Raw genomic sequence first — 21,698 nt, 5'->3', positions numbered from 1 at the left:
ATTGTTACAATAATTTTATTGAACACATTGTACAAACAACTTGGCAACAACAGTATATCTTTTTGCATTAGACCAGTAGGATTAGGTGCAAAAATAAAGGAGTTCTACCATCTCCTATTCTACCATCACAAATTTTTATTTATTTATTTTGTACAGGAAATAAACTCATTGTGAAATATACAAAACCTAGGTTTCACTCATTCCCAAGTATTTATATTTGTGTATATAAAAATATTTATATAGTATATTTATGTTAAGAAAAGTCATCTATATTTTTGCTCACAAGTCCATAAGCAATGTTCTTTTGAGAAGAGTAGCTTACATGAAAGTATGTCAGTAACTGATGTCTGGCCTTGAAGAAACAACATTCACTTTACTAAACATTGATGGCTTTAACTTTAAACACTGGGGACTTAGAATTAGGATTTTTAGGCTTTTGAAAAATGTAAAACTAAGAAATTTGATTCTGGACTATTTCACCTATCAAATATGACATTGCTCATGTGAACAGCTCACAAGCTGTTCTGTTGGATCAGGGCGTTCTTGAAGTTCACGTAGCTTTGTTCAGTGCTGCTGTCAGTAAAGCAAAAGGGGGACATTACAAAATAAAATGATTTCATATTCAGTAAAAAAAAAATTCAGTTCAATATTTCAAATTGTTATAATGGTAATATATTTTGTAAAAAAATAATAATCATATTTGTATTAAATAAGAAAATGCTAAATTAAAATTGTCATGAGTGGTCTCTGTCGATTTTCCTACAATTTCAAACATTTTTATTAATAAGCTTGAAAGAACTGCAAACCAGGAGTTGTTTATAACATATTTATTTATACTGTACAGATGTAATTGGCAATAGTGTAGACAAGGTCATGTGCACGGTGCTACAGTTCATTTATGCCAAAACCCTGCTGTGTAAAATTAGTAAACATGGCAAAATCAGGTCACTCCTCCCAAGGGCTCATGTCTGTGTCTATGGCCACACAGTTATATGCAGCATAGCGAAGCTTCTCTTCACAAACTTTAGCACTGCGGATTAAACACATTTAAAATACAGTAAAAAAAGGTAATAACTTTTATTCCGTTATTATAAAATCATCCAAATATTATATTACATAAACACACCTTGGGTATTTGGGTAGATAAAGGGTGCTGGAACATGTGGAAGATTGAGGAAGTGCATCTGTGGATTCAGACCTAGACAAAAATGCATTTGTTTAATGTTTATTCAGATCACAACCCAAATGAACATGATCTCTTGTTATTTTCTTTACAACTTACCCTTGCTTGTCTGGGAAGATGTAAATGGGAGCAGGAAGACGACTTCTGCCAGTCACAAACCTCAAAAACCTGCTACGATCCTCTGGCAAAAGTGTAAATAAATCAACATGAGAAATTTAGGTTCTTCCTTTTGCAAATAACTAGAAACAGTTGTTTCACGTATGATAAGGAACCTTCCTAACCATTGGTGAAGTTCATCAGGGCTTCCCATAAGTACTGCACTCTGACATCTGTTTGTTCCAAGTCTTCATAGCGTGCTGATAGAAAATAAATAAAAACATTATATAATGCAAGTAATTTAATGTAATATATATGAAAATTCCCATTACATTAACAAACATTTGATAAAATTCTAGCAAAACAAAACACTCAATTCAAATTCAATATAAAACTTGGGTCCTGAAGTAAAACTGGTTGAGAACGACTGAGAGCTGTTACACTTTCATCCACTATTCGGTTCACCGCCTTCGAGAATTCATGCTGAGGCAGAGAATATCAATTATTTAATGCTCATGTCAGCTGCTGTATGACTCACTGAGGCGTTTAAGGGCCTCCACTGTGATCTCTGGGTCTCCGCACACTTTCTTCTCCACTTCCTGCCATGTCAGGAGATCAAGCACAGCTTGCGGCACCACTTTCACCAGTCCTGCCTGCATGGCAGCTACCTGTAGTGCAGGAACACAGCTTGGATTAAGCACAGGATTTAATGGACTGATTGAGAAATATATGCTTAGTACGTCCTCAAAAAGGATGTTGTTTATTCTGTTAATTCCAAATGCAATAGTTTTAACAGACTTTTTTTTCTCTTCTTTTTACCTGTTCCCGGCTCTCTTCTAGTCTCGATTTCTGTACCAGGCGTATGAACTCCATGCGATCCTCATATCGGACCACCACTCCACTTCCTCCTGGAATCAGCTCCACCAGCCGCCCGTCACTCAGGGGTGTGGTGTACACAAGCTCCTGGCCAAACTTAAAATCAAATGTGTCCTTGTCCATATGCTCCATAGCCTCCAACAACTTCACCTAAGGAACAACATCAAACATGTTCCATCAGTTCCACTGATTCCAGTAGTCAGCACCAAGATGCAAAGAAAAGACTGCGGGAGAGATATATGGGCTTCTTACCAGCACTGAATCTACTGCAGGAAAATCTTTCGTCCAGCTGACTGTTTCTCCGATCAGCTGCTTCCACACCAGCCCTGGCAAAGCCAGAACCTAAAGGATAAATATTATGAAATCTCCTTTTCTACCAAATGATCAAGGAAAGCCAACTTTAAATGAATACTAAGGTCCCACTGCAATTACACAACACAACTGACCAGAAAGTCTTTTCCACGAAGAGCTGCGCCCATTAGTTGCCCAATCCACTCAAACTTGTGGAATTCTCTACATGAAGGATTTGGCACATAGAAGTCTCTGGCCTCTCCAGCTCCCTAATCCAAAAACAGTTTAATCTTTATATAAAGAGAGGTTCATAACTACCTTGTCAGTTACATTAGAGTTAACTCCATTGCAATGGATTACAGCAGGGTAAAAAAAAAAAAAAAAAAAACACATAAAATGTACAGTTACAGAAAGTGCATGCAATAACATGTTTGTTACCTGGTTAGAGGTTCGAGTGAAGAATGGAAGTGGTACAGGGCACTCTGATGAGCTGGGACAAAGCTCTTCAGACATGTCTGCCAGGCTGTCTCGAAATCCACCGCCTGCTAGAAAGAAATCTCAGATGAGGATACTGTTTAATTTCAGACATGTGAAATAAGTTTATCACTGTATGACCTTGATCGATGATGCCTTCTGCAATGAATTTACACTCCCACCACTGGTCATATCGTGCTGGCCACCTGTAAGAAAGAAAAAAAAATTATATATATATATATATATTTATATATATTTGTGTGTATAAAGTATAATAAGTACAACAAAGTCCAGTAACTTCTGTGACTTCACCAGATATATATATATGTATATATGTATATATAGAGAGAGAGAGAGAGAGAGAGAGAGAGAGAGAGAGAGAGAGAGAGAGAGAGAGAGGGAGAGGGAGAGGGAGAGGGAGAGGGAGAGGGAGAGGGAGAGGGAGAGGGAGAGGAGAGAGAGAGAGAGAGAGAGAGAGAGAGAGAGAGAGAGAGAGAGAGAGAGAGAGAGAGAGAGAGAGAGAGAGAGAGAGACACTACCTGTAGTCCAGAGTTTTTTCATACTTGTCAGACGGCTTCAGACCCTCATACACCTACATAACGACAAATTATAATTATAAACACTACTATTCAAAAGACTGGGGTGTCTTTTGATCTCTGTAAGATTTTTAAGTCTCTTATTCTCACCAAGACTGCATTTGTTTGATCAAAAATACAGTACAAATGGTAATATTGTAAACATTGTATAACATTAAAATAAAAATAACTGTTTTCTATAAAAGCTATTTATTCCTGTAATGGCGAAGCTGAATTTTCAGCATCATTACTCCAATCTTCAGTGTCACATGATCCTTCAGAAATCATTTATAATATGATGATTTGCTGCTCAAGAAACATTTCTAATTACTGTCAATGTTGAAAACAACTGTTTAATACTTTTGTGGAAACAATTTTTCATGAATATTTGATGAATAGAAAGTTCATCATTTGAATGATGCATAAATGCACGTACAGCATTTATTTGAATTAGAAATCTTTTTTAATATTTTGAAAGTGTTTTGCTGAATGCAGCACTCATTTCTTAAAAAAACCAAAAAAAAAAACCTTTGCATGGTAGTATATGTGTTAGGCAAACACAGAACAAATAGATTTTGTACATATATAGGCACATGTTTTGTGGGCTACCTGAGTGAAGACAGCATTTTTACACGTGGAGTCCAGAGTGGGGTTGTCACGGTGCTCCATGGCAAGGCGACGGTTGATGTAAAGGCGGGGCATGAAGTTAGGCTTACTGGTCTCAGAGTCCTTCAGGCACTGGGTGATGAGGGCAGAGCGACGCTTGGACAACAGCAGGAACTGCTTTATACACTACAGAGCAGCACAAAGTTTGAGGAAAGAGTTAAAAAAGAGAGTTTGGCATGGGGTGTGCAATATGACAATATTAGATTGTGAGTGATTAAAATGTCTAACATTTGCCTCATGCTGCACATTCCTATCGGTTACAGTTTTTTTGATTATCATCTTTATCGCGGTTACTCTCACGTGACATTACGGTTTTTCATCATCACGAAAGTTTATTATTTGCATGCGATTAAAGCCTTGCCAGTTTAAACTTCTGATATACAAACAAGACACACTTGACCTAGAAAAGAGTACTAACTTTGATCTGGTTGAATGTTCCAAGGCTGTAGTCCCATGCAGGCACCATATGTGGCAATAGACTATCCAGGAGTGTGATGAACCTTCAGACACAAAAAAACAATACTGAGTCAACAAAAGCTCACATATAGGCCTTACCACAGAGTCCTGCACGGGTTCGGGTGACGCAAATTTTGCTGGTGAAAAATATCGCGTCCTCCCAGGAGTCTCTAGGCCTACTTTCACTTTAAAAAAAATAAATAATCACAAACGAGCGATCTGCCTGCAGTCATCGAGATGGATCCTGAGGAGTTGTAGAAAAGAATAGCTAGTGGAGATTGTAAAGTTGTCGACAATACGTCATCAAAAATCAAGTCCAGTGTGTGGGAGAAATTTGGAGTTATCTCAGATGAAGAAAAAAATACTGTGAAAGGCTTTGCTGCATCCAAAACCTGCCTTAAAGTTTTCGTGTGGGATAGCCGCAAATGTGGAACTTCATCACTGAGTAAGCACGCAGAAAAAAACAAGCAGTTCTATCGAACAGTATTTTTCAGTATTTTAATTTTGTTTAATTTAACACTGTCAAGTATGTGTGGTGTGCAGGGCGTGTTTGAACCCGAAATTGTCAGATGTAGGCTGGACGAAATGTAGCCTAGGATAGGCCTTTTGACAGCTTCGGCTGAAGTTGTCCTTGTGTTAATGGTCGTGTAATCATTTCTGTATGACCTGGCAATACACATTTTTGTAAATGTGTCTATAATGTGATAGGCATAAATATGTCTATAAATTGATTTTATTTCGGGTGTGGGTCGGGTGTCGGTTCTATTTTAAGTGGGTCGGGTGCGGATTTTAATTAGTGCTGCTGTCGGAAAACGGATTGGATGCATTTTTAAGCACTGCGGGTACGGGCGGGTGCGGATTTACAAAACCGGACCCGTGCAGGACTCTGCCTTACCATATCACATATTGCTGGGTGTTACCTCTGAATGACCAGAGCACGGCGATAGAGGACATCAGGAGGGGTGCCCTCCAATCTCGGGTAGCGCACTAGGTTGGGAGACTGGAACACGTCTGCGTTGAGGCCCAAGTCACGCTCGCAGGACGATTTGATCTTTAGACCCCTGATCCGTACATCGATTCCTTCATCTACAGCAAAAAATAATGACAAGAAATAGCTAAGAATCGAGATGAACAGTCATGAGTCTGGCTTTCTCTTTCAGATGACAGCATGTCATGTCAGATGAATCTTACCTCTGCATTCCTCAATCCTGATCTCTATGACAGGCAAATGTGATGTCATGTCCTCCAGAACACAAACCTCTCCTATTAAGTTGCTATGAGAGAAATAAAGCCATACTGTTGCAATATTCAAAAAACTGGGCTTTTAAACCACACTTAAAATGTATGAAAGTTATTGAATTAGATAACAAAATAACAAAGATACATTTATTTAAGAAAAATTTAAATATCCCAAGCACACTTTCCAAACAAAACATTGCACCAAAAAAGTTTGGTAGGCTTTAAATAATAAAACACATTACTTACTCATCTATTGTTACATCACTGTATTTCTTGAGATTATCTCCCTCTCCACCATATACAGTCACTCTTTTGGGCATGTAGTTATCATCTGTTGAGTCCACTGTTAATATCAGTTTGCTAAAGGAAGAGAAAATAAAATAATTTATATGTTTTTATGTTCAGAGTTTATAATCTGACTCAAATACGTTAAGATCAAATATGATGTTTACAAACACATGATGTTTGAATCCAATAAAAATCAGATTTTTTGGAATGCGATCAGATCGGATTTCATACGATGTTGACACACTGAATATTGACAACACGGTCTGAGCAAACTCTGATTTCAGACAGTCAGTCTCAAAGGTTCGGATTTGATAACCAAACCAGGTTTGAGTGCATTGTGAACAAAGTCCATGATAATTAGAGTGACTAGCAAATCAGTTGTCCTTACTTTACCACAGTGCCTCTCTTCATGTGCAGACGGATCCAGTGCTGTCCCTGCATGCCATCGCTCTCCCAGAATGTCTCAGTGTCTCCATCTGTCAGGCAGCTTGCACCACCACTGGGGTCCTCCTTCAAACATAAAAAACTTACTTACTACTAATACTACTTGGTACTAGTCTAGAACATCTTATATGTTCACTCACAGCACTCTGCCCTTCACTATTACACAAAATGATACTAAGCCCTCACACACCGAACTAGAAGACACATCAATGCTGGTCACGCATTGCTTCACACTGCCAAGATTTTCATCTTCCTTCCCAATGTGGTCGTAGAAGTAGTGTACGAGGTCCTCGTCACATTCAAACATCCATGTAGGAGGGACATACCTGGAAGACAGAGATTGCATACAGTCCCTCACAGAATTAGGGCAGATCTGGGTCAATAACATGATGCTAATTTTTTTTCTGGATCTACTCATTTATTCTCAAAAAAAATTATTCATACTGTACAGACAATTATTTTAGTTTTTATTTTAATTTTACTTGAATACACCTCTTCTAAAATAGCATGTTTTTAATTTTCTGATATCATAATGAAGAAAAACAGGCTGATTTTATATATATTCATTTTTTTGGGCATAGATTTGATTATTCTTAGAAAAAAAAAACTTCTTAACTGCTTATTATTAATATTAGAAAATATGAATTAGACTAAAACAGGAAATATCACAGAGTTTTGTTTAATTATATTACACAGAATTGTTTTGCCTTTTTAAAATTTGTGTGTCAGAGCATCTATTCACCTCAGCTTTCGAACAGCGGCCTCGTCCGGCTCTGCAACCTTGGGTTTGGCACCCATGTGCAAGGAGTTTTCCACATCCACCACCTGCTCCCACCTACATAGCCGTTAAGGAAAAATGCTGGTTATTTATATCCATTGAATTGTCAGAATTTTATAATTTTTTTTACTATCAACAGTTTTATATGTTAATACACGCATTTCACATTGACAGTCAATTCAAGTACTGAGTAACTAAACTGAATATGTCAGACTTCCTAGTTAAATTTTAATGGTAGTTTATTTTATAGAATGTAATTAGAACATTATAAAAGTTTTATCCCCTGCCTCCTGGCCAGAGATATAGATTACCGATGTGTAGAAAGGCCAGGTATAATAAGAGTTTTGTTCCTGTATCTGTACGAGCTCTAAACACATAGGAAATCGGCCATTGATCCTGTATGTCATCTTATGCTCTCTCTTTTTTTGTGATGTCTGTGATTGGTTTTTATTGTATTATGATATGTGACCCTGGACTACAAAACCAGTCACAAGCCGCACGGGTATATTTGTGTTAATAACCAACAATACATTTTAAGTGTCAAAATTATCAATTTTTCTTTTATGCCAAAAATCATTAGGATATTAAGTAAAGATCATGTTCCATGAAGATATTTAGTATATTTCCTATCGTAAATATATAAAACATTTATTTTTGTGAATGAATGCAGCACAATCGCGAACATAAATGGACAACTTTAAAGGCGCTTTTCTCAATGTTTCGATTTTTTTGCACCCTCAGATTCCAGATGTTCAAATAGTTGTATCCCGGCCAAATATCCTAACAAACCATACATCAATGGAAAGCTTATTTATTCAGCTTTCATATGATGTATAAATCTCAATTTCAAAATTGTGACCCATTTGACTGGTTTTGTGGTCCAGGGTCACATAAGTCGATAATTTAACATGTTATGTGTTGTCTGTGTTATTTACGCATCTACGGAGGTAACTAATTTCCTCTCGAGGACAAATAAAACTATATCTATCTATCTAACTATCCATCTATCTATCTTTGATGTCACTTTTGATCAATTGATGCATCGTTGCTGAATACAAGCATTTATCTTTAAATAAATGATGAGTTCAGATGCAAAAGCCTCTAAGTGCCATCTGAAATTTTCTTCTAGAATGATCATTTTTATCAAGCTTGTATGTTTAAGTTCAGTAATTTCACTTAAATGACAATGAAAATGATCTATTAATTGTCATTTAAGTGAAATTACTGAACATAAATATACGAGCTTGATAAAAATGATCATTCTAGAAGAAAATTTCAGATGCCACTTAGAGGCTTTTGCATCTGAAGTCTTCAAATAAACATACTTTTGAATGTCAAAATTTTGCTCCCAATTTGAAGATTCACAGTGTAAGTTTACATGGGTCAGGGAAATAGAGAATGGTGGACATTCAAAAATGCACAAACCTGCTACAAGGCTTGTGGTCATAGCCAAAGAGCTGCTGTTGGCGGCTGATGGTTTCGGGAGATTCCACCGGCACAAGTCTGTCTCCACCTTCTGTGTGTTTACACACCAGGATCCAGCCCTCCTCTATGTCCAGGCCAGCACGATACTCCTCCAGCTGCTCCTGTGATGGACAGAGCACTCAAACAATCAGAGGGACAAACAAAACAGGCTGCCTCTCATTTGAATGTCCATTGAGCAGAAGAGTGGAAGATTCCGGGAGCCACACCAACAGATTACATGCAGTGACGTCATGAACCAGGAAGCCCCGTGTATTCTGATATCAATGATGATACAGCAGATCAATAAGAATAGCGTCTGACTCTGACAACCAGTTCCAGGCAACACATAACAATACATACACATGTTCTACCTTGCTTATTTTGACCCACAGGCCATGACCGTTGCAGTACTCCTCCCCTGTTGTCCGTATACATGTCGATTTCTTGGGCTCGATGTTGCACTTGCATGATTTCTTGTGTGGCGCCTGATGCGGGCTCTCCCTCACCGACACCACGCTTTTGCCACCCGAGTTGCCAGCTGTTGACGAGGACGCGGAAACGGAGCCCGACGACGAATCCTTGCAGATTTTGTAGCAAACCTCTTTCGGCACGTAACACAGGGACTCCGGCAGATGTTCACTTTTTCGGAAACATTCAATGCACTTGTTTAAAAAGCGTATTCTCCCCAGGAGGATGTTGGGGTTAACGTCCGGAGACATCCCCTCCTCAAGTTTGAGTGCGCTAGCCGGAGAGCTAGCTGAGGATGTGTCAAAACTGAGCAGTTCGGCCGTCAGCAAGCATTACACTCGCATATGCTTGTCATTTTGTTACCTGTCTGTCCGCTTTTATTGATATCCGATGTAATAAACGAACAGTACGACAAAAGACTAGATACAGTTAAGCATTTTTACTAGCGCCAAAGCTACGGATACTGGCATCTGTCAAGACAGCTATGTCACCGGTCTAAAGGGCGACCCGCCCATGTGTGTGTTTACTCATCCCCCCTACTGGAAAGACTGCCTGTTACACTCCACTCGTTTTGTTTTATTATTTTTCTTATTCATTTTAAGTCATAACGTTTTTAAATCCTATTTTTTACTATAAGAATTAGGATTATTTAAATAATTTAATTGAATTTAATTTAAATGAGCATATGAATAAATGAATTACATACATACTGTATTACATCATAGGTATTACATACAGAAAAGAGGGTTGAAGCGAAGGTTATTTCTTTAACATAATATTAATAAGATTATTGAAGACACGATTGGTCTTGTCTTCCAGATCTTGAGGATTAAAAACAAATCTTCATAAAAAGATGTAATATTTTTATCATCTTGGGGTTTTATAACAAAAGTAGGGCAAAAGTCACTAGAGCGACGGTGCTTAATCACGTGATAAAATAGAGGTCGTTGATTGGTTGTCACTTCATGATTTCTGTTTGGTGAACATTGTAAGGGCATTGAAGGAGCTGAGCTGCTGAAGCTGAGAAATAGCGATGCTTTTTAACAAGGTATATACGCATTTCTCTTGACGTATTTGCGAACAGTAACTATTTTGCATATGCATGCCATTTTATTTGTTTCAAATCTAAAATCTGGTGAATTTGAGAGATAGCTAGCCTAACGCTAGGCTGTTAGATACGCTGAATTCCTAGTCGACGGAACAACTAGTCTACGCAGTTAAGAGATAATATCATTACATCTAGGATCATGAAGTTTTCACAAATGTGATACGTTTATTGATTAATGTAGTGAAGTTTCTGCTCTTCTCCTACTCGTAGTTTTGTAACCCTGTCACAAAGTGCCTGGCAGGATATAAACCAAGTCTTGACATACTGTACTGCAAATATAGCCTACTACAGTATCATACTTTTGCCAAACTCATTCTATATTAGAATTATATTTAATTCGATTTTATTCAATTAAGATGACAGTGATTAAATGCAATACTATTGTATAGGTTAAACTGTGGATTATTTGAATTACGGAATTTTACCGTGGTAAATCTTTAAAATTGTAAGGTCAGTGCAGAAATGTGTAATGTAATCTGTATTTAATCATTGTCCAACAGGTTATGAGGGCAGGTGTTCAGGCTGGACTCCGGTTTCAGAGTTCTGGCCCTCAAGCTAGTGCCAGAGCAGCGACTGCCAGCTTGAAGGGAGCTCATGGAGGCTTCAGCTTTGGTATGTATGATCATCCTCTGATTATAATGTTACTTCTGCTCACTGTGTTTTCAAAGATGCCAAGGCACCATTAAACCATCTCAAAACACTATTCCTTAAATTTAACAGAATTTACTGACCAGCAGAAAGAGTTCCAGGAGCTGGCAAGAAAGTTTGCACGAGAGGAGATTGTCCCAGCTGCCCCAGCATATGACAAAAGTGGTGAAGTAAGTTATTTAAATCTACCTGTCCACCATATTACATATTTTGATTTGCCAAAATTGTAATGGGTGATTTCCTCCTGGCAGTATCCATTTCCTCTCATTAAGAGAGCGTGGGAGCTGGGTCTAATGAATGGACATATTCCTGAGGACTGTGGTAGGTACTTTAAGGTCCTGGGATTATTGAGTGACCTAAAGGCTGATGCCCAAAATGATCATTCTGTCATGATTTACTTGCCTTGATGTCATTTCAGATCCAAACCTAAAAAAAAAAAAAATTAATTTCCATTAAGCATAAAATTCGATATTATAATAATCTACTGATTGCTAGTTTCCATGCAGTTATACCATAAAATCACCATAAAAGTATCATAAAAGTTGTCCATATGTCTAAAGCCATACGAAAGCTTTGTGTAAAGAACATCCTGACATTTAAGATGAAATTAGCTGAAATGCAGCGTGAAAGTCAAATGAAACCCTTTTATGATACTTTCATGGCAGGGGTTTTCAAAGTGTTGTCACAGGAGTTTGGATCAACACGAGGACACTATTCCTTTAATTCTGACCATGTTGGATATTGCAATATGTTCCAGGTGGAATGGGTCTGGGCATATTTGATGCCTGTCTCATCACAGAGGAGCTGGCCTTTGGCTGCACTGGTGTACAGACAGCCATTGAGGCAAACTCTCTGGGAGTAAGTGGAGTTTTAGGACCTTATTTTTGAGTGTGATTCATTTAATAATTATATTAAATGGTATTTTTTTCCCATGCAGCAAATGCCTGTCATTATTGGTGGTAATGATGCCCAGAAGAAGAAATATTTGGGCAGAATGACAGAAGAACCTCTAATGTGTGTAAGTTTGTCACCATTTTTCTAATAATCAATATTTATGAAGCTTTCCCATAGAAATAGTAAGTACATAAATACATGCTTTTGCATGTGACCGTGTTGACAGGCGTACTGTGTGACCGAGCCGGGAGCAGGCTCTGATGTGGCTGCCATAAAGACCCGGGCTGTGAAGAAAGGAGACGAGTATGTGGTCAACGGTCAGAAAATGTGGATCACCAATGGAGGAAAAGCGAACTGGTAGGTGAACTGCTTTGGATTCATAACTATTTTTGGGGCAATTATAAACCCTTTTGTTTGCATTTAAAGGTACTTCCTGCTGGCCCGCACAGATTCCGATCCCAAATGTCCTACTAGCAAGGCTTTCACAGGCTTTATTGTTGAAGCTGACACCCCAGGAGTCCAGCCTGGCAGAAAGGTAAGAACTGCTGACAAGCGCAGTCTGATGCACTCAGACGATACTTAGACACTATATTAATACCACTTTGAGATTTTGCACTATTTGCTTATATCTACATTCTCCTTTTTAACAGGAACTGAACATGGGCCAGAGATGCTCAGACACCAGGGGCATCACGTTTGAGGATGTAAGAATCCCAAAGGAGAATGTTTTGATTGGAGAAGGAGCTGGTTTCAAGATTGCCATGGGTGCCTTTGACAAGACCAGACCACCAGTAAGTGTCCTTTTGCAGTTATTACTTCTAACAAATTGCAGCTGGCTAATCATAATGCCATGTCAACCATATCTTGATGCTTTTCAGGTGGCTGCCGGTGCAGTGGGTCTTGCACAGAGAGCACTGGAAGAGGCCACAAAGTACGCTTTGGAAAGAAAGACTTTTGGCAAGTTTATTGCTGAGGTTGGTGTATGTTTGACAACCTAAACTGATGCTATGAAGTTAATACAGTAAATTCTAAAATAAATTGACTTAATTCTACAGTATAAATAATGAATAAGCTGCTTCTGTTTTCTGACCGCCAGCACCAGGCAGTGTCATTCCTTCTGGCTGAAATGGCCATGAAAGTGGAGCTTGCCAGGATGGCCTATCAGAGAGCAGCTTGGGAAGTGGATGAGGGCCGCAGGAACACCTACTATGCATCGATTGCCAAGGCCTTTGCTGGAGACATTGCAAACCAGTGTGCCACTGATGCCGTCCAGATCTTTGGTGGGAACGGTTTCAATAGTGAATATCCTGTGGAGAAGCTGATGAGAGACGCTAAGATTTACCAGGTCAGGATTGTAGACCTTTATTAATTTGTTAATTTTTAAAAATGCTAAAATTTGATTAATGGCTTATTGTCTGAATCCACAGATTTATGAAGGGACTGCTCAAATCCAAAGGCTCATCATCTCAAGAGAACATCTTGGGAGATTCAAACAGTGAACCTGTAAACCCAGGACTTCCATGCCAAGAGCTAATCGTTTGGTTTAGTGTCTTTTGTACATGATGATGTATTTGATCAATAGATCTCAGGATTGTATCTAACAGATTGTAAATTGCGTACACAGAACTCACGTTGCCTTATGTCATATCAGCATGCCTTGCCATCTTTGTGTTTGTAGCATTAAACAACTAAGTTGATCAAATGTTAAGATGAACAAAGTAACATGGTTACATAGCTCTGTCAGAATTTTTTGTAACTATTACTTCCTCAAAATAAAAATAAATAATCGGCTTTGAAAAAGTGTTCATTTTCTTGCCTGAATGATTGTGGCCAGTAGTAGAAACTGTATTATTGACATTTTAATTACAAAAGTAATATTTAGCAGTGCCTTATATAATATATTTTTTCGTGCAACTGTGTGACCTAATGACTAGCCCCATTGTGAAAAAAAATAATAAAAAGTGTGATACTCAAGAAGTAATGTTGGGTAAACAAGTAAAAAAATTAATTCTAATCACTTACTATTTTTTTCTGAATGTTTATTATTATTATTTTTTTATTTTTTCAAAAATCACGATTTTAAATTGTATTTAAACATGTCTACAATTTTGCTAACAGCGTTGCAAAAATGAATAAACTATAAAAACGGCTCATATAAAACTTGTTCCGTATGACAATCTATAATGTTAAGATTATGACAATAATCTGGGAAAAAATGGTAAGGGCAACCTATATTGCTTTCTCCGCTTTGTGACATAATGAGTGAATATAAACGTCTGTCTTAGAAGATGCGAATGCAGAATCGCATAACGTCCCCAGTAAATGCGTTTTGTCCTTCATGAGCACCCGTAGAAATGACGAGTAATGTGATGATGTAAAATGTGTGTGACTGCTGAAGTACGCCTGTAGTCCTCTCTTACTTCTCCGCCAGGATGGTAATGTAAAACACTACTTTGCTTGTATAGTTATTTAATTGTGTATCAAATAATGTTTCCCCATAAAGAAAGGTCATGCGATTGTGAAGAAAACAGCGTACATTAAAAGAGGAGAATGATTGCAGCATGTCATGTCATCCGCCCAGTCAATTCAGCACAGTTTCAGTCTGAGCTAAAAGGAATGTACCAGACTGCAGTTTTTGAGCTTATTGTCAGAAATTGATGACAATTATTTTTTTCTTTCAGGGAACCCAGGTTAAAGACGTGATCATTAAACCTGATGCTCCAAACACTCTCTTCCTAGACAAGCATGCAGACTACATTGCAGCCTATGGCTCCAAGAAGGATGATTATGTAAGTTTATAGCTTATAAAAATGCAAAAAATGGTTGCCCTTCAATAAATAAATACAATTAGAGGCTAATTCCCATGAATTTGGCACCGGCTCCTTGCAGGAGTACACACTGTCAGAGTACTTGAGAATGAGTGGCATCTACTGGGGTCTGACAGTAATGGACCTGATGGGTCAGCTCTCTCGAATGAACCGTGAGGAGATCATAGACTTCATCAAGTCGTGCCAGCACGACTGTGGAGGCATCAGCGCCAGCATCGGCCACGACCCTCATCTCCTCTACACCCTCAGTGCTGTACAGGTCAGTAGGAATCGCCATCAAACTGAAGTTGCCATATATTTATATATATATATATATATATAGGGATGTAACAATATATCGTGTCACAATATATCGCAATACAAAAATGCAACAATATGTATCGTGAATAGTTCACCCAAAATAAAAATTACTATGTGAGAAAAAATTTAAGTTTTCAGAGTTTTAGTGTCAGTACTACATTAAAATTATAGATAATGTTGAATATAATGTCTAATAATGCAATGGGGGAATATCTGTGTAAAAAAGTGGCCTACATTATTTTAAATGTATCTAGTCAGTGACAGAGAAACATATTCGTCTAAAATAACTCTGTATTTTCAGCTTCAGAATCATGAATATTTTTATTCTGGTGTCTCTATTGTCCTGTGCTTTGGGTTTCCAGCACCAAGTCCAAGAATATTCGGTTATAAACACAATGTAATATCAAATTTATCAGTTTAATAAACAGTACATTTTTTGTTAACCTTTTATCATATGTCTTAGAGTATCGCAATAATATCGTATCGTGAGTTCAGTATCGTGATATGTATCGAATCGTGACATGAGGGTATTGTTACACCCCCTAATATATATATATAATGTGACGTATATCCAAGGAATACTGCTTTCTGAACAAGAAAAAAATGTAGGGTGGGAATTGATTGGATTGTTGATGGTTGTGGTTTGCTATTGGTTGATCTCATGTGAGTGACAGGTTGTCCCGCCCTCATGCTAGTAAACACGTCGTCATAGAAGAGAAGAGATTTCGCTGCAAGATGGAGGAGGAGTTATTTTGATTAAAGATTACGAGGGCTCATACTTTTTCAAAAAATAATGAAGTGCACGGATTAATTCTAATAAATGCTGCAATATTACTTACAAGGTGACCACAATGATTCATAAATGGCTGTACAAAAATTACTACACAGAAGTGGAAATTCAAGGGGGGGGGGGATTTTTTACATTTTTTTTATAGATCCTGTCCTTGTATGATTGCATTAATGTCATTGATGTGGGCAAAGTGGTGGACTATGTTAGAGGACTGCAGCAGGAGGACGGCTCATTCGCTGGGGACAAATGGGGTACATTTATATATATATTTTTTTTCTGTCTTTAGTTAAATAAACAACATTTAAATGGTACATGACTACATGAAGGCCTGTTTTTTCCTTAACAGGTGAAATAGATACACGGTTTTCCTTTTGTGCGGTTGCGACATTGGCACTACTGGTACTACTTTTGCATTCAATATTTTATTCAATTGCCTTTTATGGTGTTTCCTGCAAACTTTGAAGGTTTTAAATACATATAACAAGACAAATTTCTCTGTAGGGCAAGTTGGATGCTATCAACATGGACAAGGCCGTTGAGTTTGTGCTGTCCTGTATGAACTTTGATGGTGGGTTTGGTTGTAGGCCTGGTTCAGAGTCTCATGCTGGTCAGGTGAGATATTTGAGGTTTTTATGCCCTTTTAGTGTATTTGTAAGCGATGCTCTGTCTCTCAGTCATGTTTTTCTCATCCTGTCTTCAGATTTACTGCTGCACAGGTTTCTTGTCCGTCACTGGGCAGCTTCATCAAGTAAATGCAGATTTGTTGGGCTGGTGGCTCTGTGAAAGACAGTTGCCGTCAGGAGGTCTGAATGGGAGACCAGAGAAGGTAAGATGTCTTGGGTATTAATGAAAAATAACTTGAATTCAAATAATATAAAAGTGTAAAAAGAATAAAAACTAAATGGTATTACAGATTAAATGATATTTGTTCTCATATTTTCTATCAATGCTGGAAATTATGATTTAATCTGACTTTTAACTATCAGTGCATTCTGCTCAGGAAGAGAGCATCTGATCCAGTCATTGTTGCGGGATCATAAATAGTATATTATGGTATAATTGTCTCTTTTAAGTGTTTTGTATTATATTGTATTTTGTATTGTCTGTTATTGTTTCTTTTCTGGAAATAAGAGTCTGGAAATAAAGTTGAATTGAGTACAATTTGTGGTGTTATAAAAGATGAAAACCTAAACTTATAGCCTATTGAAACTAAATACAAATAATTCAAATATCTTTTTAATTATTTAAATGACCAAATAAATAAACAAAATAGAAAATAATGAAATTTTCACAACTATGTCCTAGATACTATTTTATATCTGAAAGAGAAAATACAACTGTGGATGATTTTTCTTTTTCTTTCTAATTTCAGCTGCCTGATGTCTGCTATTCCTGGTGGGTTCTTGCGTCTTTGAAGATCATTGGCAGAATTCACTGGATTGACAAAGCGAAACTGCGCAATTTTATTCTTGCTTGCCAGGATGAAGAGACCGGCGGCTTCGCTGACAGGCCTGGAGACATGGTAAGCTCTATGGAGTTTGTCACACAAAAATGTTGCATATGCATAAATATTTTGCTTGTTATTTCTATAGGACTTACCATTCTTTAATCAGATCTTATCAGTCTCCGCAGTTCATTGTTATGATTATATATTTTTCATTCGTCTTTATGTCCAGGTGGATCCTTTCCACACTCTGTTTGGTGTGGCTGGTCTGTCTTTGCTGGGAGATGAGCAGATCAAACCAGTGAACCCTGTGTTTTGCATGCCCGAGGATGTACTTCAAAGAATTGGCCTCCAACCAGACTTGCTGAGCTAAATTTACATTTTCAGCATGGCCGTTTTCCACTTCTCCTTCACCTGCACAGCCAGCCCAGTTTTAAAACGAGCAAACCGTGGAAAGCTCTCATCTACAACTAATGATCGGCACACCGCTTAGAGGGACCGAGGATTTTAGAAAAACATTGTGTACTTTTGTTCAGAGATTTGTTCTGGTCATCATGTAGGCACAATATCACAGAACTTACATCCGTTAGTGGGCTTTCTTTCTTTAAAGATGCTGGTCGAAGAGGTACATCTGATATTATTACAGCTTTCACTGTGTATAGAAACATAACTTTATTTATATGACTAATTCAGCAGGTCACTTTTTGGTATCACAAGCATTTAGTCAATGAGGGGAGAGATCACTCACTCATCTCTGATGGCTTTTTCAAAGTGAGTATGCAGAACTAACATTTACATGTTACATCATACTTTTCATGCATGAGATAAATTTTATGTCCAAATTCTCTTACTGTAGTTTGTTCACACCAGTCATCAAGGTTGTGTTAGTCGTCACATCCCTAAAGCATTCATGAGAACTATTGTGCGACCGTTTTAAAAGTCATGTTCGGTTTGCAACTGATTTGGGAGAGAGTTTTGCTGTTGTGGTATGAATGATGAATTATTCTTTTGTGTGTGAACATGCCTGTGGTGTGGGATGGAATAAATGTGATGTTAATATCAAAAGTTCAAGTGATTTTGCTTCATTGGTGTAATTTGGATAATTCATTGTCAGGTGTTAATCTGTTGATGTTCATCACCCCTAGAGCTTCTGACACTGATTGTGAAGAGATTTCGGTGGCCTGCTGTTACGTGATGTTCCTCAGTAGTGCTTGTACATTTCTTTGCACACTGTAGGTTAGAAATTTGTATCAACCTTTCAACTAAATTGATTGCCAGTTTAATAGTCAATCACGCTTTCAATCAATGTCACAAATTTTCTTATGATGTTGTGTTTTCTAATATTCAGTTCAAAATTGGCTTTTCATACAGTGCTTTTCAATTTGTATTCAGAAAAAAAAAAAAAAAAATCTATAAAACTTTCAAGTAAATGAGCACGTAGTTGGGAAAAGTGAGGAGGCAATCAATTCAGAGTGTGTGAAATCATCAGGAGAGCAGCAATCTACAGATCCCTGACTGATATGCAGAAACAAACACAAGGGTTGTTAGGCTACGCTGAAACCCCACCGGCTCTCATTACAACCTGTTCAGAGTGCGACTGCGAGAGATGTGCCCTCCTGGCACTCGTGTTGTTGTTACACAACACCATACACTGCCTCTGTTAGTTTTATTAAGACATTTGGATCAGTTTTAACACTTAAAAAACCATAACACCAAAAGCATCGAAACCGTTTTAAATGTAATCATTTTATTTCAGGGAAAAACTTGTAATTTTATAAATAAGTCATTTTGGTTACAAACTAACAAAAACTGGGTGTTGATTCTATTAACACACTACAAGTCAAATATTTTTAAGCATTTGCTCAAAAGGCATTAGATTAAAAGTCTGGATAGTGATTCTCAATAAGGCTAACTCTCAGTTGCTTTGGTACATTTCTCAGATCACAATTGAAATCCTTGCGACTGCTTGTTCAACCTCCACATCACCTTATTGTCACTTGTGCACATCATAAAAGCAATTTCTCATTTGCTTAGATACATTCATGCAGTTGATTATGTACAATTTCCTTTTCCTTTAATCCCTCCCTTGTCTAGTTTATGCTACTCTAAGCAATGATGGAAACTTTGAACACTTCTTATACGTTCTTTGCCTCTTCATGATGAATTGCTTGCTGTATTCCTTGTTTGTAAGTCGCTTTGGATAAAGGCGTCTGCTAACTGACTAAATGCAATTGTGTTGCGGTATGTAAAAAAAGTGTATGTAATGCAAATAAGGATGATAAGAGAAATGTACCAAAATGACAAAAAAGTTCATCTTAATTTACATCCTACAAAACACTCAAAATAAATATTACATTAAACTGAACTATATTTAGTAATATTACATTAAAATAAAAAATGTTGAGTTTATTTGTATTACAATAAAGAACCTGAGGTACAAATCAGCTTAGATAGGATCTCCTTCAAATAATCTCTTGGAAAGAGTCAGAAAGGTTTAGAACCACGGGTTTATGTGACAGGGATACAAAGATGTGCTTAAAATGCATTAGCCTGTTTGGTTTCTCTAATGAAATACGTTTGCTCTGGAGGTAATTCATAGCTAATGTTTACTCACCTGTAAATGTTTGGCTTGCTTTATGAATATGAGATTTACTTGATTATGATAAATGAATAAGACATGGGGAAATCAGTACATTAACTTTGCCTACATAATCTTCAAACACGGTCTTTTGTTTGAACCATTTTATTCATCCACTAGAGAAAAAATCCAGCTCTGCATTTGTGTTATAATAAGAAAAACAAGCCACGTGGAAAGAGATCCCATTTGCATCAGCCTCTCTCTGACAGACACCTTTTTCAAGTAAATAAAACAAGTACATCTTTTTCATGTCTGTGCTTTTTTTTCAAGCCTGGAAACATTGCAGAATGATATTGATGCCTCTATTGATGACCTGAATGTAGGGCATTATGTCTATCCGTGCATGAAGTGTGAATCAGATAGAAAGGAATTGAATCCCTCAGAGGATGATGAGTGAGTTTCATATAATAGTGTGGAGAGATTTACCAATCAATTGCTCATAAATTCAAGATCCCATAGCCTATAAAACAAGAAACTGATTACTCTACTTTAGGATGATGGTTATCATCGTTATCTGACATGTGTTATGTGGGTCTTTATGTGCTAGTTCTAAGGATCCTCTGTAATATTAAAATAATACAGTTTATTTAAAGTCAAACAGAAGAACTAAACTACAGAATGTCACACGTCACATCTGAACTCTGAAAGCTCTGACACAAAGTTAGACACCTTTTCCTCCAAACCCCTCTGCTTGTTGTCGCTCACCATATCAGCATTTTGAGAATGATTGTATTCTTTGATGAGCAGATCAAGGCTGTGCTTAATGGCCGCTTTAGATATGTGACTTCTGCCGTTGTCCGTGCCATCTTTATTTTGTAAGTATCTTGACAATGACTTGCTGTCTTGGACTTGCTGCTGTATAGCCATATAACGGCAATGGTGTTCAAGCAAAGGGTTCCTCATTCTTGTAGCAGGACTCTTACGAAGAGTGACTTTTTGTCGTCTTTGATGCGCTGGTTTTGCTCTTCTGTCAAGGGTGAAATGTCTAGGAGTCGAGGAACTGTTCTTCAGATCTGTCTCTGCGATATATGAAGGGCTCTTGGGCAAACTCCTCTGAGGACATCCATCACTTTTATCCTCATCTTTTTCATTGCGTTCCCTTAAGGAGAACTCAAAATGAGACAATGAGGCTTTTAAGTAATCCTTATTGTTTTTTACATCCTTATGTGGTGAAATGTAAGTATTAGTGTTGGATTTTTTATACGTTTGTAGAGTCAATGCATGATGTTTGACTTCTGACAGATCCTTTTCACAATCAACAGAGGTTTCATCACCCAAACCGTCATGCTTCTGGCTAAACATGCGTTTGGACTTCACTGAGTCACCGCTTTCAACATTGAAGTCAATACTACCACGTGTGTTTTCTTTCTTGGATTCTTTGCAAGTTGAAAAGGCAATACTCACTGATCTCAGATGAGCAGCGTAGGCTTCATGACAATATCCGCTTATCAGGTTTATGTCCATCAAAGTCTTTTGAAGCTCTTGTATTTCTTTGTTGATCAAAAACATCGATCTCCTGTGATCTCTGCACAGAATTTCTCGCTCATCCATAAACCTTTTCATTTCATAATAGTTTTTGAAGTGTGCACTCTGTAGATGTTCAACTCTCGATGTGTTCGCTTTTCTCGCTTTCAAAGAGCTCATGCCTCTGACAGATTCAACATGTAATGACTGTGCAGGAGCCTTGAGACGTGTGTGTTTGTGTTGTACCTCAGGGATGTGCCGCAGAGATACAGGAATAAGAGATTGG

General features: G+C 37.6%; 3 protein-coding genes across 3 annotated transcripts; 2 read left to right on the top strand and 1 right to left on the bottom strand.

Moving 5' to 3' along the window:
- Positions 1-814: 814 nt before the first annotated feature.
- On the bottom strand, positions 815-9,817 carry hectd3 (HECT domain containing 3). The gene is made up of 21 exons (XM_079877412.1): positions 9,202-9,817; positions 8,792-8,952; positions 7,331-7,423; positions 6,779-6,914; positions 6,533-6,654; positions 6,103-6,216; positions 5,809-5,891; positions 5,538-5,703; positions 4,580-4,661; positions 4,105-4,287; positions 3,460-3,512; positions 3,062-3,126; positions 2,885-2,988; positions 2,602-2,715; positions 2,408-2,497; positions 2,099-2,305; positions 1,818-1,947; positions 1,465-1,539; positions 1,283-1,364; positions 1,127-1,198; positions 815-1,030 (listed from the first exon to the last, which is right to left on the bottom strand). The coding sequence occupies exons 1-21, from the start codon at positions 9,547-9,549 to the stop codon at positions 946-948; spliced, it is 2,565 nt and encodes an 854-aa protein (XP_079733538.1). The 5' UTR covers positions 9,550-9,817; the 3' UTR covers positions 815-945.
- Positions 9,818-9,823: 6 nt separating this feature from the next.
- acadm (acyl-CoA dehydrogenase medium chain) lies at positions 9,824-13,748 on the top strand. The gene is made up of 12 exons (XM_079877413.1): positions 9,824-10,346; positions 10,907-11,018; positions 11,127-11,224; positions 11,306-11,375; positions 11,812-11,912; positions 11,992-12,072; positions 12,175-12,305; positions 12,375-12,483; positions 12,599-12,739; positions 12,827-12,922; positions 13,045-13,293; positions 13,376-13,748. The coding sequence occupies exons 1-12, from the start codon at positions 10,332-10,334 to the stop codon at positions 13,445-13,447; spliced, it is 1,275 nt and encodes a 424-aa protein (XP_079733539.1). The 5' UTR covers positions 9,824-10,331; the 3' UTR covers positions 13,448-13,748.
- Positions 13,749-14,296: 548 nt separating this feature from the next.
- On the top strand, positions 14,297-18,702 carry rabggtb (Rab geranylgeranyltransferase subunit beta). The gene is made up of 9 exons (XM_079875995.1): positions 14,297-14,383; positions 14,630-14,737; positions 14,838-15,035; positions 16,012-16,117; positions 16,213-16,265; positions 16,368-16,478; positions 16,567-16,692; positions 17,239-17,388; positions 17,543-18,702. Exons 1-9 carry the CDS (start codon positions 14,381-14,383, stop codon positions 17,681-17,683), a joined length of 996 nt encoding a protein of 331 aa, XP_079732121.1. The 5' UTR covers positions 14,297-14,380; the 3' UTR covers positions 17,684-18,702.
- Positions 18,703-21,698: the final 2,996 nt, after the last annotated feature.

Source organism: Squalius cephalus (assembly GCF_949319135.1).
Source record: "Squalius cephalus genome assembly, chromosome: 7".
Taxonomy (NCBI): Eukaryota; Metazoa; Chordata; class Actinopteri; order Cypriniformes; family Leuciscidae; genus Squalius; species Squalius cephalus.
Note: the sequence above shows the minus strand (reverse complement) of the source record. Positions and strands in the feature narration are given on the sequence as shown.